The 21719-nt window shown below is 37.7% G+C and overlaps 1 protein-coding gene across 3 annotated transcripts in view; it reads left to right on the top strand.

Moving 5' to 3' along the window:
• Positions 1-21719, top strand: part of pkd1a (polycystic kidney disease 1a) — a 179627-nt gene that overhangs the window by 22415 nt on the left and 135493 nt on the right. For 2 of the 3 annotated variants that reach the window (XM_073906194.1, XM_073906196.1), the window contains exon 4: positions 3876-3990. In XM_073906194.1, coding sequence (XP_073762295.1) covers positions 3876-3990 — 115 coding nt within the window. Of the gene's footprint in view, positions 1-3875; positions 3991-7004; positions 7470-21719 lie in introns of those variants that run through there. The other variant, XM_021477406.3, reaches the window with a different exon arrangement.

Genomic DNA, 21719 nt, shown 5'->3' with positions numbered 1-21719 from the left:
GTCCACATCAGCAACACATGTGAAGCGCTTCTGTAGGGCTCCCCCTAGAGTTTAAACACAGCACATGAATTATTCATCCTCCACACACAGCCACAGATCAAATTTGCTTGAGTTAGTGCAAAACAATGAGCATGAATGATGAATTAGCCGTTTCTGATCGATGTCTCTGAGGAAAAAAGAGAAGAAACAGAGTCAACGCTTTATTCATGTCTGTAGGGTTATTTCAGGACCATTCCTAAACTCCTTTCTGAAACTTCTTTTGAAAAATGAATATTGGTGTGTTGTGATTTGACAGAGCCTGCCTATAAAAGGTTCTGTCAGGCTCACAGAAATGTGCTCTGGTCAAGCTTAGACTCTTAATCTTTATTAAACATGACTTGATTATTTATATGATGGATAGAAAATGAGCACAATGGAAATGCAGAGCTAAAGTTAGCGTTCCTCAAATAGCATGTCATGTTCATTCTGATTTTTCACTTCAACAAACTATTTTAAAGTTTTAAAGTCTTCATTTCATTGGTTTCAAGAGTTCACACTGATGATGCTGATGATTGATAATAAGCTTGTTTGGCAAGCTATCCTGGGAGAGAGCCCTGAGCATATAAGATCCTCAAAACCCTGGGCTCCCTTAAGTTAGCAGGGCGAGAGGGGAGTTTGAGCTCAGGTAGATTTTGATCAAATCCCCCTCAACTTATTTCTGGCTAATGACAGATAGGTATATGGATGGCTATAGCGAGATAGCTTACTAGGAGCTTGACTATGATGCCAATTTGATACATTTAATTTACTTAAGTCATGTGTTTTTGGAAACCCACGCGAGCACACGCTCCACACAGAAATGTTGATTGTTTCAGTAAGGACTTGAACCAGTGACATTCTTACTATGAGGCAACAGTGCTAATCACTGGACTGCCATGTCGCCCAATCTAGAAAAAAATGGAGGGGGGGGGGGGGTGGGGGGGGGGGGGTGGGGGGTGGGAGGGGGGATTCTTTAAGACAAAGATACTGAGGTAAGAAACTCATTTATAGTGAGTTCATATTGGTAAAACGTGTTAGCTGATGTGGGACCAGCCGTGGACAATCTTAAGCATGTGATCCTCTTAAAAATTAGTTTATGAATAAACTTCTCTTAGTTTTTTATTTTTATTTTTTGGTCTACCTGAAAAACGGCCAAATTCCCTCAACAAAGAAAAAAGTTGTTGTACGATATCAACCAAATCCTTTTTCAGAAGTCTGTGGTGTTCACTGCACATAGACTCTTTAGAAGACACCTAAAATGAAAGGTTTTATATCCTTAAAATGCCTATGGAATCAAAATTAAGTTTTTTAGGGTGCTTTCACACCTGCGAGTCGATTCAGTTGTTCCGAAACAGAGATTACAATTGTTACATTGTTGCTCTTTGCTCTTGGAGTGGTTCGCTTTCACACTGCAAAGTTTCTAATCGGACCAAAAGAGCTAAAACAAGTCACGTGCGGGTAAACTCTCCTCACATTGGTCAGAGTGTCAGGGTTTATTTTGCAGCGTCCCGCTCAGCTGTCAGGAGAGGTAGTGGTTTGGTGGTGATTGACAGGGTGCGCGCGCGACGTGTCTGAGGAGAGATGCGGTGGGGAGGGGTGAGAAGGGTGCGCGACGATGCCTATTTGAGGACCTGGAGGGAGACGCAAGATTACCGGGAGATCATCACTCGTTTGCGGGCATCCGGAGACTCGCGAAACTTCCCGCCATACTCATAATTCTTCATATAGCCGTAAGCCAATTAAATATCCATAAAACACTGTGATATAACCGCGCTCGGATCGGATCGCTTTCTCACTACAATCGAACCGCTCCAGGGTTCGTTTTAATCGAGCCGAGACCACCTCATTCAAGCGATCTCGGAGCGATTACTTTGGCGCGGAACAGAGTGCGATTGCCCTGTTCACATATGCCAAACGAACCACACTAACTGGGCAAACGAGATACGTTCCGAAACGAAAGTGAAGGTGTGAAAGCACCCTTAGATGTTAGTATCATTATGCTGGTCTTATGGAACATTCACACCGAATTCATTGTTGCTTCTAAAAATGTGAGACGCTGCGCTGAGGAATTGGTTTAAAAAAAATGCAGCATAGCAATTTCCACAAGACGACATTATGAACATGATTTAATAATAATAATATTAATATTAATAATAATAATACTACCGTTAGTAGTAGGAAAACAATATATCACGATAAGCACTTTAAAATACATCATGTAACTCATGATATCTGGGCAAAGCCACAGTGAGCAAAAACTTCACCAAAATATAACTAAATAAAGAGTTTTCATGCCAACTTTTTACTATAAACAGAAGCTTGCCACAGTTGCCCCGCCTCCGAGCTCTTCTGATTGGGCGACTGCTATTGGACCTGACAGTGGTGAGCTGCACTGCTTGTGAAAGTTGAAGATATTTCAACTTGACACTGCATATAAAATGAGCACTGTGCTTCAAACAACAGCATAACGGTCAGACACATCCATCCAGAGCATGTTTACATTAAAAAAACAATAGAAAAGTAGCATGTTCATAGAGAATAAACACATTCTGTGTGAACGGCCCCTTAGGCTGCATGTCCACAGAAGCATTTTCTTCTTGTGCTGAGCGGTTGTTTTTCAGTTAATGTCAATCAACATCAGTGTCACTTTCGAGCTAGCCATCCAATCAAAGTTGAGGAGGGGCGGGACAATACAACGCAACTGTCAACAAGTAATCTGCTAAAGTCTTTCAACTTGTAATTGTACAGAGGGGATACTCTGTATCATAGCAAACAACTAAGGCCCCGTTTACACTAATGCGTTTTCGTTTTAAAACGCATAAGTTTTGCTACGCTTACGCCATCTGTCCACACTACGCCGGAGTTCTCGAGCGCCGTAAACGGAGCGTTTTGAAAACGATGGAGAGGCCGTTTTCATTCTAAAAACGCTGCTGCTCCGTCTTAGTGTGGATGAGAAAAAAAGGAGCCATTGTGCAGTTATTCATTTGTTACTACAGTTATTCATTTGTTACGTTTAGTAACAACTCGACCTCGTCGTCTGTCCACAAAAATACCTCTCTTGCTTTCTTTGTCATCGCAATTAATGTTCAACCGGCGTTTATTGACTAACAATAACCAAATGCCGAGCGAGACGCATGCTTTCTGTTTATACTAGAACGCGCATGCCCAGAGTGCGCGAATGGTCACATGATATACGTTTTTGGTGGCGTAGTGTGGACGGAGATATGTTCAGAGACGCTAGGTAAAACGCTAGTGTGGATGCGGATCGTTTTTTGATCTAAAACGAAGTTTTAAAACTAAAACGCAATAGTGTAAACGGGGCCTAACAATAGCGCTGTGCTGCTGCAAACAGCACTCGAGTTTCTGGTGCGCAAAAACTGTTTGGTGGACACACACCCTTAAGGATGCCTATAAGCTAGTGTACGACAAAACAGGGGCAAAAGTCACATTAAGATAAACAATAAAAGCTTGTGTTTTGTCACTTCCACCAAAATGGATAAACTATTTTTTTCACTCCACCTCATGTACAGGTTCTCATCAAATCTTCTGACCAACCAAATGCTCTTTAGTATCTGACATGCCCCGCCCCCTTGGAGAAACTTTTGCTATATGCGCTTGAACTCAACCACTCTGTGATTAAAGCGAAATTTTAGTCTTTTTTTGTAAAGGGGGAGGAGCTAATATGTGTCCCGCCCTCTCTTCATGCTTCATTTCAAAATACATCACACATTAAACAAAAAATCACATTTCAAAGAACTTTATGGGACTTTTAAAGCATGATGTTGATCAAAACAAATTGTATTTAATGACAATCAAATGACAGTTCTAAATAATAATGCATGTTTTATTTAAAATAGCTACCGGAGCACCCGGAGGAAATACACACCAACACAGGGAGAACATGCAAACTCCACACAGAAATACCAACTGGACCAGCCGGGACTCAAACCAGCGACCTTCTTGCTGTAAGGGGTAAGTGCTAACCACTCCGCTACTATACTGCCCTCACAACCACTTAATGGTCACAATAAATGCCTAAATGTCATTGTAGAGGCTATCAAAAGAAATGTTAACTTTATTTTTATAATTTTGGAAGTCTCTGATGAGATGATGTGTTGATGAATTTTAATGTCGAAGAGGTGCCATCATCTCATTACCAATCACCATGATCCACTAATCAAAATCAAATGCAAAGTAATGAAACATACAGTACATCCTGCGCAGAAACAGCATGTCAAATGGGTGGAAATGGCAGAATTGCATTATTCATGCAACAGCAGGTAAGTCGATACTTGTGTTTCTGTATCCAGCTGCTCGCTTTGATATTTTATCATCACCCAGTGGATGGACATACATTTAAAAGTGTGCCTTACAGGGACGGTGCATGCAAAAATAATAATGTGCTTTTAATTATCTCGCGCTCAACAATTTAGATACCTGCATGTTTTATTTATTTTTTATATTTTATTCGCCGGTAGCTGTTGACTTGCATTAAATAAATCCCCAAGGACCACAGTTTCAGCTGAAAATCTCCATTAAAGTCAGCGTGAAGCAGACTTTTTGAATTTTGGAGCCTGAGAACTTTTTGATTGTAGATTTTTATACACAGCATTATTAGTATCAAAATTACTTTAATAGGCTGCTTTTGGTGCTTCAGACCTTTTCATTAGTCATTATTTTTCTCTCAAGAATAAGGGTCAAGATTTAAAATATAAGTCAGGCTACTTGTAAATTTTTTTTTTTTTTTAACAAGTCGGTCAATAGTGAAAGTTGACTCCACGTTTGTCATATTGTGCATTTTCCTAAAACCTTTGATGGGTTATTTCCACAATTTATGATGATATAACAGTCAGAATAGGTCAAATGAGAACCAATGGCAATTTCTGGACCTTTGTCAGTGGGGAAGGGGAGAGGGTTTCTTTTGAACTATCCAAAAACACCCCCCCCCCCCCCCCCACTAAACCCCCCACCTTGGTTACGGGCCTGATGAATGATCATAAAAGATTGCACTTACTTAGGCCTACTGTATAAGTTCAATATGCAGCATATTTTTCTATTAAAAAACACATTATAGTTTAATTATACTTCACTTTTAGGCTAAATGTTGATACAAAATCCTAATTAACAAGAAAAAGTGTCTTTTGATTACTTATCTGTGGGCTAGATCTGTGTTTCAGGCAACAAACTGAATATTTGCCCACATACAGTTGAAATCAGAATTATTAGCCCCCCTGTTTTTTTCCCCAATTTGTTTTTTGAACGGAGAGAAGATTTCTCCAACACATTTGCATAATAGTTTTAATAACTCATCTCTAGTTATTTTATCTTTACCATGATGACGTTAAATAATATTTGACTAGATATTTTTCAAGACACTTCTGTACAGCTTAAAGTGACATTTAAAGGCTTAACTAGGTTCAATAGGTTAACTAGGCAGGTTAGAGTAATTAGGAAAGTTATTGTATAATGATGGTTTGTTCTGTAGACTATCGGGAAAAAATATAGCCCAAAGGGGCTAATAATATTGACTTTCAAATGTTTTTATTTTTATAAAAACTGCTTTTATTCTAGCCGAAATAAAGCAAATAAGACTTTCTCCTGAAGACAAAATATGATCAGACATACTGTGAAAATGTCCTTGCTCTGTAAAACATCATTTGGGAAATATTTAATAAAGAAAAAAAAATGAAAGGGGGCTAATAATTCTGAGTTCAACTGTACCTGCTGGCCATGATCATTTATTAGCCATGATATGAACCAATTAAGCGTACATAATAATATTATGTAACCATTTATACAATTTATAAAAACAAATTACTGTAATTAGAATAACATTTGAAATGACTATATATTATTAAATATTGTACAGTAAATGTCAATTTTTGGGTGAGAAATCCCACCCTAAAATGTTTCATCTGAAATAAAATCAAAGAAACATAATTGATATAATATTATTCTGGAATATAAGACTTCTAATTATGAATGTTTTGTCTCTGCACTCGGTATAGGCTGTGTGTACTGTTGTAGGCTATATTTGGTATTTTCTTTCTTTGTTTATTTAGAACGAATGAAAGCTCCACTGGATGAGGGCTTCATCCTAAAAACTCAAACTGATGTTCATCGAAACCCAATGTACTGATACTGTATTCCTTTTATCATTGACTTTCTTTCGTTGTTTAGCTGTGGATGATCTTCCATCTTTTGACTTGATGTGTTACTGCAGTGCTCAGTGTGAGGTTTAGGAAAACTATTTGACTTTTGCACCCGTTTTTCATTTTTTCCCGTTGCTTTTCTCCTCTTTATTATATTTGGTGAGTTATTTTTGTAGATTATGTATTAATATTTTGTAATAAAGTGTTGTGGAAATCAAACATTCTTTCTTTCTTAAAAAAAGTCAATAATAAAAGAAATACAGCATCAGTAAACGTTGAGTTTTAATGAACACACTGCAAAAAATGCTTTTCTTACTTAGATTTTTTTGTCTTGTTTCCAGTCCAAATATCTGAAAATTCCTAAATCAAGATGAATTTTCTATACACGCAAAACATATTGTCTTGTTTTGAGAAATAATATGCCAATAATAAGTGAGTTTTACCTTAAAACAAGCAAAATAGTCTGCCAATGGGGTAAGCAAAATAATCTTACATCAAAAGAAAAAACAAGATTATTTTGCTTACTCCATTGGCAGACTATTTTGCTTGTTTTAAGGTAAAACTCACTTATTATTGGCATATTATTTCTGAAAATTAGACAATATGTTTTGCTTATCTAGAAAATGACTCTTGATATAAGAAATTTTAGATATTTAGACTAGAAACAAGACAAAAAATCTAAGCAAGAAAAGCATTTTTTGCAGTGCAGCAGTTTGTTTTCGGATGAAGCCTCGTCCAGTGGAGAGCAGCGGCACTGCATGATGGGGAACGAGAGGAAGTTCTTCAGGAACTTCTGGCAGAGCAGAATCCAGAGTTTTTTTCCTCCCCTCCTCTAGTCTGAAGAAGTGAATCTAGTTCCGTTAACGGAGGAATAGCGGGGGAACGTCATCGAAGTTGGGGGGAAAAAACGCGATTTCCAAGCACTTTTCGCTTTCTGCGCCGATTCACTTATGGAAAACCTGGGAAAAGAGTGAACTTTCCTCCGAGGAAAACTTCACCAACAGAAGGGGCGATGAGATGCGAGTGAGCGATGCCTTGTGGAAATGGACAGATTGCGTCTAAGCGAAAACATGGCGTCTGTCTCCCAAAGTTTGGATTATTTTCCAGCCTGCTCTTTGCACTGTGCTGCCTGGAGGCGCGCTCGGTCGTTAAGGCAGACGCGGCAGCGTGCACCCCGTGCCCGGGTAACTGCTCCTGCACGGCGGCGGGACCCCAAAACTCCTGCGTGGTCAATTGCTCCAACATCGGACTAGATCAGGCCCCGGCGGCGTCCGACCTGCCCGCCGACACACACACACTGTAAGTGGCCGTCGCTTTGTGTGAAGTCCCAGGCGGGTTTATGGGTGCTGATGTGGGTGTTTGTTGTGGTCTAGAAGGGATACAGCTGCAGATACTCTCATCATATAGCACATTTTTTGTGACACTGTACGACAATAATAAATATTAGGGGTGGACGTTATTGAAATATAATTTAAATGGGTAATTTAATAATTAATATGAATAATACTCGGTGTAGGCCTAATAACTGTTAATACTGTGTTAGGGAGAGTAGACGTTAAGTTTATGGGTAATTTAATGAATAGTAATAATACTCTGTGTAATCATTACTTTGTTTACATTACTGTGAGGTATATGGTTAGGGTTGACGTTAATAACTTAATTAGTAATTTAATAATTTTACTTGGGGTAATTGCTGTTTTTACATTGCTGTTTTAAGGTAGGGGTAGACGTTAATAAAATACAGTTTAATGGATAATTTGCTAAATAATATTAATATTACAGGGTGAAATTACTGTTTTTACATTACTGAGGGGATAGAGGTTACTTAGGTTAATAAAGTACAATTAATGGATAATTGATTAACTTCCGGTCGCAGCTGTATCCCTTCCAGCAACTACCTGATCTGGCTGTGGTGATGGCTGGGGAGTGTTGGCTGGTGTAATACTTCAGACTGCCACTGTTTATCTGTCAATCATAACGTCTCAGGATTTGTGGTACAGAGGCAAAGCTGGAGGCTTTTGGATTATTATTATTATTGTTTGGTTGTTAACAATTGTGCCAATGTTTTAGTTGCATCCATTTGAACTTTTTAAAAGAAATATAAAAACAGATTTTGGTTTTAACTTTGGACACAGTACCACTTTAAAAAAGTATATTTTAGATATTTTAGGTAAGTACAGTGCTCTTTGGACCATATTATAGCATAGTTTATTATAGTATAGTATTTAAAACAGTTAATGAATGCTACAGCACAATGGAGTATCAATTATAAACTGAAAAGATGTAGAGGTTATGCAGTATAGTTATAGTTTCTACTACAGTAAACTGTGGTGTAATGTATAATTTATATATGTTGAAAACTACAATGTTGGGTCATTTGTTTATATTACTGTAGTTGTCGTATTACCACAGCAATACAGCAACACATTCATTTAAGTACTTTACTATAGTTGGGTTCAAAAACACTATAAAATTACTATAGTATCTTTTTTATGTGAGGTAAATCTAATTGCCAAGCCGTGTAAATGGTCAAATTTACCTCGGTATTGTGATACTTTTGATAACTTGTGGTAATGGTGAAGGCTATTTTGTGGTTTTGTCACCTGATAACAAAATGGCTTCCTGCATAACTCTATATATCTCTGCGATCGTACATTTATACAAAAGTTTTTTTTATAGTAAATGCTATAGTGTCGATTATAGTAAAGTGTATTATACTGTATACATTATAGCATTTTTGGCTCTTTGTTAATTAATGCTGCAGCGTACTGTAGTACTATTAACTACCGTGAACTCATAAACAGTAATAAATGCTGTAGCTAAGTAAGCTAACATCATTACTATAGTTATCGAACCATGATATAGCATCATTCGTTTATATTACTATAGTTGTTGTGTTACCATAGCAACTATAGAATAACCACAACACATTCATTCAAATGCTTTACTATTCGCTTGTTAAGTGTGACGTCACGTGGAGCAGCTTCCGGGTCCAAGCGCTCTATTCAACTGAATAGGGAGATTCATGAAATGGTAATAATAAACGTTTACAAAGCGATTTAATTCTTTCGAAAGTCACGATCGCAATATATATGTCCATGCCTAATATCCGATGGCCAGAAAGTGATTCATTGTTTTATAAATTGTAAAAATTTTGGTATTTGTTATGCAGCAAGCCCATAGATTGTTGTGTACACTATGACGTTATGTAAAATTAACTTTAATGTGTGATAGGAATAAAACGCAATCATAAACTAATGATTTCTCCACTCAAATGAAGGGCGGCTTGGACCCGGAAACAGTATACATACGTCACAAACACATCACCACTTAACAAGCGGATAGTAGGGTTCAAAAACACTACACACTTACTACAGTAAACACACTTACTACAGTAAGCTTAAGCTAATATCATTACTATAGTTATTGAAAACATGATATAATAGCATCATTTGTTTATATTACTATAGTTGTCGTTTTACCATAGCAACTCAAGTACTCTACTATAGTATGGTTCAAAACGACTACAAATTACTATGGTATTTCTTCATGTATGGTAAATCTAATTGTCAAGGGGTGTCAATGGTCTAATTGACCTCAGTACTGTAATACTTTTGATGACTTGCACTAATGCTAAAGGTCATGTGACTTAAATATATAATATTTCGTGTGTTTTTTTGTCACAAGATAACAAAATGGCTTCTTGCATTCCTCTATACTTGGGAACCGATTGCTTATTCAGATGTTTCATAGTAAATACTACAGTAAAGTGCCTTATACTGTATATATTATAGCATTTATAACTCTGTTCATGTAAGCTACAACATATTGTAGTAGTATTAGCTATCGTTAACTCATAAACAGTAATAAATACTGTAGCTTTTAACTATAGTAACTAATATCCTTAATATATTTATCGAAAAACATGATATAGCATAATTATTTATATTACTATAGTTGTCATGTTACCATAGCAATTATAGAATCACTGCAACACATTAATTCTAGCACTTTAGCATGGTTTAAAAGCATTATAAATTACTATAGTATTTTTAATGTATGGTAAATATAATTGTCAAGTGGTGTAAATTGTAAAATTTATCTCAGTGCTGTGATATTTTTGATGTCTTGCAGTAATGGTAAAGGTTACGTGACATAAATATCAGCTATTTTGTGGTTTTGTCACATGATAATCAAATGGCTTCCTGCATAACTCTATAGGAAACCAAACTATTTATCCTAATATTTTATAGTAAATACTATAGTAAAGTTTATTATACTTTATATATTAAAGCATTTATAATTCTTTAATTAATGCTGCAGCATACTGAAGTATTATTAACATTTGTGAACTCATAAACAGTAATAAATACTGTAGCGTTTTACTATCGTAAGCGGTCCCACTTTATATTAAGTGTCCTTAACTACTATGTACTTACATAAAAAAAAATCAATACAATGTACTTACTGTGTTTATAATGTATTTGAGAACACCTGTGGTGCTTTTGAGTTGGGATAGAGGTTGGGTTATGGACAGGTTTGGTGGCATGGGTAGGATGAAGGGTAGGTTAAGGTGTAAGGGATGGTCAACAGTGTATTTACAAATGCAATTACAAAAGTTAATTACAGATGTAATTACATACATGTGTTTAATCAAGCATAAGTACACAGTAAATACACAATAAATACATTGTAACAAACTATTAATTCCTATGTAAGTACATGTTAGTTAAGGCCACTTAATATAAAGTGGGACCTAGTAAGCTAATATCATTACTATAATAATCGAAAACATCATATGGCATAATGTTTTATATTACTATAGTTGTCGTGTTAACTAAATAATTACAGAGTAATTCAAGTGCTTTACTGTAGTATGGCTTAAAAAACTAGCATGTTTTCATCACATGGATTAATGAAGCATACATTTTTCTTCAAATTAAACATTCTCAGTTTTTTTATCTTGACATTTATTTAACTTCATAATCTTTAAAACTGATTCATTCAGACTGCTTTTGCAGACTGCCGAACTGTAAAAAAAAATAATCCATCAAAAAAGTGATGCTTTGTCTGCATCACTGAGTGCTGGAAAATGATCTTCATGCGAAAATGTGCGAGGGCTGCACAAGGTTATGTGAAATGTATTTGAGCACATGCGACTGCTCGTTGTTTACCAGTATATGCATCTGAAGTTATTGCAGGTAGACTTGAGGCTCGCTGTGAAACTGCGTCCTTGTGTCGAGAACACTGTGTTCTTTACTCTCGTTTTTGTGGCGCTCGAGCGTGAGCATGTGTTAACCATTCACATAGGCAGCAGATGTATGCGCACAGCACAGAGAGCTGACACTTTCAACACTTTTCTTAAAAAAAAAAACAGACCAAAATCAATCATATTTGTAATTTTTATTAAGAGTGCAAAACATGCAACACACGTAAACACAGAACACAAGAACAGCATATGTATGTGTATAACCAGAAAGGACAATCAGAATTAGGGCTGTGTGATATTGGTAGGATTTTAATTAATTTAATTTTACTGTGATATTATACTTACATTGCAATATGAATACAATTTCTCCAGATAGCTCTATTTGGAACGAATGTAGATTGATTGTGATGATTTTGTAGGGGAGACAATTATGCAGATTAAATGTAGTTAAAGGTGCAGTAGACTGTCTTCAGAAGCATCTGTTGTTGTGCTGGTTGAAAGTCTCTTCACAGTCTAATAGTAATAATTAAAGTAAATAATCAAAATATATGTATTTATAGGGGTGTAACGATATTAAAACCGAACTGAAATATCGCGATACACCAGCCACGATACGTATCGCGAAACTCTCGTGGTGTATCGCGGTACTCTCACGCCCCCTGCTGCCCATTGTTGAGGTTGACGTCACTTGTCTCTAACTAATTGAACCAATTTAAACACATCTTTATTATCACATTTAATTAAATTGTTTTAGTAATGATGAGGTTTTGTTCTAAATATTATATTCTAAAGTTAGTATTTTAGTGCATGTTATTTTTATATTTTGGGTAAGGCATAAAACTAAATAATGTTCATCCAATTAAATAGAGTCGGGCTGACATCTCTCATAATTCAGATTAGTAGCTCAATCTGTCCGTCAGCAAATGCAGATTTGAACAACTGCGCAGGAGTTTATAGGCATCTCCGCTGACCGCTGTTTGTGCTGCACGTTCACGAGAGAGGGCACGTGTGCGTGAGATCGGTAAAAACCTGCTGAATCAAAACTTTTTAAAAACCTGAATCAATATTGGAGTTACCTTTGCACGCTGGAGAAAGGATGACACCATGTCTGAAGGATTTCTCTTAGACGGGTAATGTTCTGTTTTAAAACTGTTTTAGCTTCACGCAGAGCTGATGGAACGTTAGATGTTGTTGTAACACATGGTTTATATCTTCACAGAAGTGTTGTTTAGCTACTAAAATCGTCCAATGAAAGATTGATAAGACTATTTTCAGTTTCATAAGGTCCTTTAACAGCATCGATAATGTAGATTTTATTTAGTTTAACAACAAAACACAAGTAAATACCGCTATTCCGCTTTGTCTCTCCTTATATTGTTTACCATGCAACTCTTAATATTCACTCTGAAATCGCATGTCAGTTTGGCTTGCACGCCGCCGGACGAGCACTAGTCGCTTTTAACACATGAGAGAGGGTTCTGTTGCTGTGCTCGTGTTTAAGAACGTGTGGCTGTAGGCGGCAGGGGAGGTACTATGATTCAGAGATTTATGCTAAGCTGTTAGCATTGTGGAAGATCACCTACTGCACCTTTAACGATTTAACAGTAAGCACAGGTTACGATTAAAAACATAGAGTAGGTAAACATAATGGAAAAAAGATAAACGTGAGATAAACAGTGTTTTCTGCAGAGTCTAACGGTATTCAGAAGTTGAATAGTTGTAAAACACCAATGTTGGGTACGTTACTTAAAACAACAGCAAGTTGCTGGTCGATTTAAAGCATCGAAAGATTTCTAGAGACTGGACATAGACTGCATTTCACAGCAATATTTTTGTTGTTACGCTGAATGAAATCAAAGTAGTGTCTGTATTTGCTCTTGAAGAAGCAACCACTTGCTGTCAGCAGCTATTTCAGCATTATTTTACCTTGCGTTCTTCAGCAATTTAGAAGTGAATTGCAGTGGAAAACATGATTTAAAAAAAGCAAATATTGTTTGCTAAAATCTAGATTTGTAATGTAAGTACAGTGCATCCGGAAAGTATTCATAGCGCTTCACTTTTTCCACATTTTTTTTATTCCAAAATGGATTAAATTAATTAATTTTGTCTAAATTCTACATACAATACCCCATAATGACAATGTGAACAAAGTTTTTTTTAAACTGTTGCAAATTTATTAAAAAATAAAAAACCTGAGAAATCACATGTGCATCAGTATTCACAGCCTTTGGCGTGAAGCTCTAAATTGAGCTCAGCTTCTGTTTCCACTGATCATTCTTGAGATGTTTCAGCCGCTTAATGGGAGTTCACCTGTGGTCAATTCCAAAAGGCATCTGAAGGACTCTCAGACCATATGAAACAAAACTCTCTGCTCTGATGAGACTCAAATTGAACTCTTTGGAGTGAATGCCAGGCGTTACGTTTGGAGAAAACCAGGCAGCGCTCATCAGCAGGCTAATAGCATCCCTACAGTGAAGCATGGTGGTGGCAGCATCATGCTGTGGGGATGTTTTTTAGCAGCAGGAACTGGAAGACTAGTCAGGATAGAGGGAAAGATGAATGCAGCAATGTACAGAGACATCCTGAATGAAAACCTGCTTCAGAGTGCTCTTGACCTCAGACTGGGGCGACGGTTCATCTTTCAGCAGGACAATGACCTAAAGCACACTGCCAAAATATCATTTGAGTGGCTTCACAACAATTGGTGAATGTCCTTGAGTGGCCCAGCCAGAGCCCAGACCTAAATTCTATTGAACATCTGAGAGGTACTGCAAAGAGGAATGGGCAAAAATTCCCAAAGACAAGTGTGTCAAGCTTTTGGCATCATATTCATAAAGACTTGAGGCTGTAATTGCTGCCAAAGGTGCATCAACAAACTATTAAGAAAAGGCAGTGAATATTGATGTGCATGTGATTTTCAGTTTTTTATTTTTATAAACTGGGGTATTGTGAGGTATTGTGTGTAGAATGTTGAGGAAATAACTGAATTTAATCCATTTTGGAATAAGGCTGGAACATAAAAAAAATAAAGAAAAGGTGAAGAGAAGAGCTTTGAATACTTTCCGGATGCACTGTAATGAATCACACTGAGTTTATTAACTGTAATCAAATTACACAAATTAAAAATGTAATTCCTTACGTTACTGCACTCCCCAAAATGTAACTGGAACACAGTAACTTCAGTTTTCATTGTATAAATAACACTTATGAACACTTATGGCCATAAGGTGGGTTGCTATCATCAAATGTTTGGATCAAATATGGACAAACACATGCAGTTTGATGCAATTTTGGGTTACGACAAGCCAAGATTTTAAGAGTGTTCATTTCTCCATATTTGAAGAGTCATTATTGGCATATAAAGCAAGAAAGATAGCTAAAGTGACCTGATTTTACGAACAGACCTTCCAATCTCTTAGTACAAATGTACAAACACAGTAATTCTGTTATCCTTCTAAAGTAATGTTGTCCCTTTATAATTTGGCTCCAGATATCAGGTGAAAATGGTAACTGTGGCTGGACAAAATAGTTTAATTATAATTATTTTATATTATATACAGTAATTATACATCCATGATATTCACAACTTAGGCTTTTCTAACTATGCATGTTTGTCTTTTTATATGAAGAAAAAAGTAGCATAAAATAATTGATGATATTAAATGACCAAACTATGTTGTTAGTTTGGTAATGATATTACTAATAATAAAGGTTTTGTATTCATTTTTAAAATGCAATCTCTGAGGCATAAAGCGTAACATCAAACATTATTGGATTTTGCAGTATTATTGCCCACAAAAAGGACACAGTTGATTGAACACATACAGAGCTAGTAACAGAGCCAGATGTGATGATACTGCATTGGTGCAATTGGACCGTCAGCTTTTGATAGTTTCTGAGATTAAAAGTTTATGACAGTGTTCCTAGTTTTACGATTGTGAGGATTCATTATAATGCAGAAGTACGTTTCATTTATTAAGTTCATGAAGAAAATGAAGCTTTTAATAGACAACAGAAGTTGCCTATTAACAATGTTGCATCGTTTTTAACAGCATCCTTATTTTTCACCTAGCTTTTGGGGATATTTTTCAGAAATGAAAAGAAGGTGTTACAGATAATCCTTCCAAAAATAATGCAAAAATAATTGTTTCTGAAGTGGTTAATTAAAAGACATTGGAAGAAAAAATACTAACAACATTGCTATTAGCGACACCGGTGGCTGTTAAATGAACTGCAAGAACCCGAATGTGATTTAATTGGTGTGATTCTGGAGTCTGATCTAAGTTTCAGTAGTCATGTCAAAGCAGTAACTAAATGAGCATACTATGATCTCAGACACATTGCAAGGATTAGATGCTTTGTTTGCAGTGAGGACTTGTTCATGCTTTTATGATCAGCAGAGTGGATTACTGTAATGGGCTCTTCACCAGCCTTCTCAAAAACAAAGACAGTTGCAGCTCATCCAGAACGCTGACTAGAACCAGAAACTCAAAGCACATCACACCTGTCCTCAGGTCTTTACATTGGCTCCTGTAAAATCAAAAAGTGCAATTAATTAAACAAAGCAAGTTACTTTGACTTACATTCTTTAACTAAGGGTGTCACGATCCTCCAAATGCTCGATTCGATTACATTTTCGATTCTAAAGGCACGATTCGATTTTCGATTATGAATAATTAATTAATTAATGACCAATTAATTATTTGTAGCCTACCGTTTAAACTACCTGACCTGGATGGTCTTTGTTTTACCCATAAACAAATCATACAGTAAATGAATAAAGGCAAGATACACACATAATTACCACCTGTCAACCACTTTTTCTGCGGGACTCGTGAATAGGCAGTGATCTGTGTCGTTATAATGACGTCGGTAAAAAAGACGCACAACCAACAGGAACCAGCCAGCAGTATCTGAGGTGTGCGCTAAAATGACGAAGTACAAGTGAGTGAAAGATTGAAGCAGTCCTCTGACTGCCTGGACCTGCTGTCTCGAGCGCATGGCTGTGTGCGTCTGTGTCTGTGTGGTCACGTGATGTGCATTTTCAGAGGTAGAGAGGAAGGACGGCTGCTCAGAAATGCTACACGCCACTGTGGATGTCAAATCGTTGTCGTTCTAAAATGCCATTTAAAAACAAAGACAGTGTAAACAGGGCCTGAGTGTGTACTTTTCGCGAGCGGATTTGCAACGGGGGCGGGCGGAGGATCACGATGCCGGTGTTGTCTATCGGACGAACCGTACGTAATACGTACATAGCAGAGCTTGCAAAACTGTGTTTTTTTTTGTCGACAACACGAACGTTGTCAACATAACTCACTGGAAATCCAAAATGCTTACACACCGGCGACTTCATTGAAAGAGGAGAGGGTTTAAGTTCTGTCGACAGGTCTCCTGCTTCTGCAGTTTAACAAGCACTTCAACAAGCCTGTTTTTTTCCCGCTTGGCAAGCCAAGCTGACGTGACATGGGGGCGTGGCAGCATCGACGATTCTATTTTTTGATTCGATAATCGAAATTGAGCATACATTTCGATCGATTTCGATTAAAAATCGAAATCGTGACACCCCTATCTTTAACAAAAGTTTATTGAACTTAATAGAAACAAGTTACGTGAACTCAATTTGATTGTATTAGACCGAACGTAAACTGACGAGTTCACCTAACCAAGTAGATTTCTAGCATGCTTTAATATAAATGTCAAAAACTTATTGTGTATTTTCTGAACATGATTAACATGGGAGACACTATTTTGACTTTATTGTTCCGTTGTGTTGAGATTTACTGTACAGGTAAAATTGTAAAACTTCACTAAATCCGATTACAGATCCAGTCAAGTCAACAAAACGTAAAAGCTCACTTGGATTGAATTAAGGCAGGCGGCACGGTGGCTCAGTGGTTAGTATTGTAGCCTTACAGCAAGAAGGTCACTGGCTGGGACTCAAACCTGCTGTGTGGAGTTTGCATGTTCTCCCCATGTTGGCGTGGGTTTCCTCCGGGTGCTTAGGTTTTCCCCACAGTTGAAACACATGCGCTATAGGGGAACTGATGAACTAAATTGGCTGGGGTGTATGTAGTCTAGACTAAATGAGCAACGGAAGTAAAAAATAAAGTGAGTTTTGTGGATTTTAGCTGCCACACACACACACAGAGAGAGAGAGAGTTTGAAGAGCTGTAGGGCTTGTAGAGTGTTAAATGAGTGACCTTTCCTGGTCTTTCTCCGCTGTGAAGATCGCTCATCTTTAAGCATCTTGAAGACGGAGATGGACGATCATCTTTGCTTTGTTGTGAAAATGAAAGGGTGTCTGGTTAAAATTAATTACTTCTAAAAGCCTGTCGTCATGGCGACCTTTTTGCTGTGACACACACACACACACACACAAACACACACAATTTAAGAGACAAACACACAGACATACACACGCACACCAAGAGACTCACACACACAGAAACACACACCCAGAGAGAAAGAGAGACACACATACACACACAGATAAAGACAGACAAACACACAGAGAGAGACTCAGGCACACAGAAATACACACACACACTCAAAGAGAAAGAGAGAGACATACACAGAAACACAGACACACACACAAACACACAGACATGCATACACTCGCAGATGTACACACACACACACGGATGCACAAGCAGAAACGCAGACATGCACACAAAGATGCACGGACACACAGACAGATGCACAAACATACACACACAAACACATACACCCACACACAGAGACAACAGACACACACAGATGCACACACGGAGAAAGACAGACAGACACACACACACACAGATGGGCACATAGAGAGAGACAGACAGACACACACACAGGCACACACAGATTGATGCACAGACATGAACACAGATGTACACAAAATGAGACAGACGGACAAAAACTCACACACAGAGACAGACACATAGATGCACAAACACACACAATAGAAATACAGAAAGACACACACCTATAGAGGCACATAAAGACACACACACAGATGCACACACAGAGAAAGACAGACAGACACACACAGAAACGGACACAGATACACGCACACACAGAGAGACAGACAGACACAGAAACACACACACACACACTGAGAAACATAGACGCACACACACACAGAGACAGACACACAGAGAGAAAGAGAGAGACACACACAGATGCACACAAACACATACATATACACAGAGAGACACAGACTCTCGCTCTCACACACACACACACACACCCTACATAAGCGCAGCATATTTGGATGGAGCTGTATCTGGCAGCTCGCCTCGTCTCTCAAGTTCACATCTGCCGTGTGCTGGATCTACACACTTCTCTTTCCATCCGCTCCTTCACTCTACACACACATACACACACACACACATACACAGACCCTTCCTGAAGAACGCTCCAGCTCCTGTTCTCATTCCTGAGAGCTTTCTTCACTCTTTTCCTCCCCTATACTCTAGTCATTCTGAACCACACCACACGAGAGTTTGACTGCAGCTCTTAAAGCCTTTCACAGGAACAGGGCCGATACCGTACAATAAAACGTCTCGTTAGTTTACTAGCATAAACAAACACTGAACAGCACATTTATTTTGATTAAGTGTTGCATGCAGAACTGTTGTAAACAATTTATTTGTGTTAAATTTAAACCAACAAATTAAGTTTAATAATGTTCAACTTCATTTGTTTGTTTATATTCAGCCCAAATAAGTTGTTTACAACCACTTAACGTGAAAAAATTGAGTAAATCCAAGAAATCATCTTTAAATATTTTTTTTCAGTGTAGGTCAGTCAATAAAATATACATAATATTAAGACATATATAGATATACACACACTGCTACAATTCACCAAACAAGAAATGATCAGGGAAATATAATTATACACTAAATAAGCATATAAAAAACAGGTAAAATACCACATACAGTTGAAAATCAGATTATAACCGTACGTTCACACCGAAAGCGGCGAGAGCGTCCAAGGTCGCTCTTTGCCGCCCTGTCGACAACGCTATCTGCCTTCAGCTCCTGCGGCGAAAGCTTCAAAACTCGCTACATTGATCTCATATTTAAAGGAGCCATTGCAGCATATCAGTTACATTCCTGCATAAAACATGTTTCTAGCGTGAAAATGTTGCGCACTTCTTATCAAATTCATACAACAATGAAAGATCAAGTTGCGTGTGGTTTGGCTTTGCTCTATTTATCCAATATGTGTCCATATGTCTGAAATATCCTGAAGCAGCAGAACTGTTTTGTACTGTCACATCGCGTGAGATTCCCGCTTTTTTAAGATAAATATATAACATTAATCAACATCAGTAACTCGCCAGTAACTTATTTAATGCATGTTCCTGTAAGAAAACATTGTAAATAATTGGAAATCCAGCGAGCGCAATCATCAAGTCCTTGGGAACAACTGTGGTCGGAACCAAAGTTCACAGGTCTGTGTTCTCTGAACTGCTATCAAGCGATGGACGTCTTCATTCTGATTGCTTGCCGACCAACCGCATCATAGCTCATTACCATAAAGTTGACTTCATTTCAACTCTCCTCGACGCTCACGCCGGCGAAGACGCGCCGCGCTGCTCCTCGCCGCCTATCGCTGCCGGCTCTCATTGAAAATGAATGACTTCCGGCTACTTTGACGCTCTCGCCGCTTTCGGTGTGAACGTACGGTAATGTGACTAAGGCTGCGTTTACACTGCACTGTCCAAGTGCCTCAATTCCGATTGTTTTCTCCCATGTGGCACAGATCAGATTTGGCTCATGTACGTGTAAGCAGGAACAAATCACATGGATTCCGATTTACTCAAATCAGATTCAGGCCTTGTTCATATGTGGAAATGTAACGAGAGAGACAGTGCGCAATGTCCGCCACGTAACCAATATAAACTAATATAAAACTAGTGCATAACTACATCATATGCATAAATCACGCCATGGACATTACATTAAGATGCCTAAAGGTTTAAAAAAGCCTATATATCAAAAGAAGATCGACAAATTTCTGTCATAAACTATAATAAAACAGCTTGTCAAAAGCTGCGAACAAATTACATACAGGAATATAGAAAAGAGCACTCTTTAATTATCAGCTGTTAGTCAGCGCCCGCTCTTTATTTTTCTTGGTCATTGCGCCTTTGCTGTGTTCTGTGTAAATGAACACGATCGAATACAAGTCACTTTTAAAAGATGATGTAAGCAGCTTAGCAAAAAAATCGGATACAGTCACAAAATCTGAATTGACCATCAAGATCTGCAGTGTAAATGCAGCCTAAACGTTTTCTCTTTTAGGCAAGTTTGGATTATCATGTGTTTCTGTTCTGCTTAATAGCAGAAAGATGAGAGGGAGATTGTTTTGAGAAATTGTTATAACTTTTCTTGAAAGTCAAGTTTACACACAATAAGATTATTCTGCCTCTGAAAAAGCTCAGATGATGATGTCAAGGTTTGGAAAGTTTCTGATTGGCTAATTGACAACATTTGAGTTAAATGGAGGCACAACTGTAGAATAGTATTTAAGGAAAACCTCAAACACACTGCTTCCTTGTGTGACAACATGGGAAAATCAACAAGCCAGAATCAACAAAAAAGCCAGATTACAATTTGCTCATTTACACTGGGAAAAAGAATAATTGTTGTGATCTGATGGGGCTAAGATTGAACTGTTTGGCCATAATGACCAGTGTTACATTTGGAGGACAAAGAGGAAAGCTTACAAGCCTAGGAACACCATCCCAACTGTGAAGTATGGGGGCGGCAGCATCATGTTGTGGGGCTGTTTTGCTGCAGGAGGGACTGGTCCACTTCACAGCATAGATGGCATCATGAAGACAGAACATTATGGAGAAATACTGAAGCAACATCTCAAGACATCAGCCAGGAAATTACAACTTGACCACAAATGGGTCTTAAACAGACCATGACCCTGAGCATACTGCCAAATTAGTTAAAATGTGCTTTAAGGACAACAGAGTGAATGTTTTGGAGTGGCCATCACAAAGCCCTGATCTCAATCCTATAGAACATTTGTGGGCAGAGTAAAAAAAAACTTGTGCGAGCAAGACAAACAAATCTGACCAACAAATCTGACTCAGTTACACCAGTTCTGTCAGGGGGAACGGGCCAAAATTCCTTCAAAATATTGTGAGAAGCTTGTGGAAGGATACACAAAACATTTTACTAAAGTTATACAATTTAAAAGCAAAGCTAAAAAATACCAAGGAAATGTGTGTAACCTTTTGACTGTCTTTAAATTAATATGCTGGAATAGTTGGCGGTTCATTCTGCTGCAGCGACCTCTGAAATAGAGACTAAGCCAAAGGAAAATGAATGGAT

The sequence above is a fragment of the Danio rerio genome, chromosome 1 (assembly GCF_049306965.1).
Source record: "Danio rerio strain Tuebingen ecotype United States chromosome 1, GRCz12tu, whole genome shotgun sequence".
NCBI lineage: Eukaryota > Metazoa > Chordata > Actinopteri > Cypriniformes > Danionidae > Danio > Danio rerio.
Note: the sequence above shows the minus strand (reverse complement) of the source record. Positions and strands in the feature narration are given on the sequence as shown.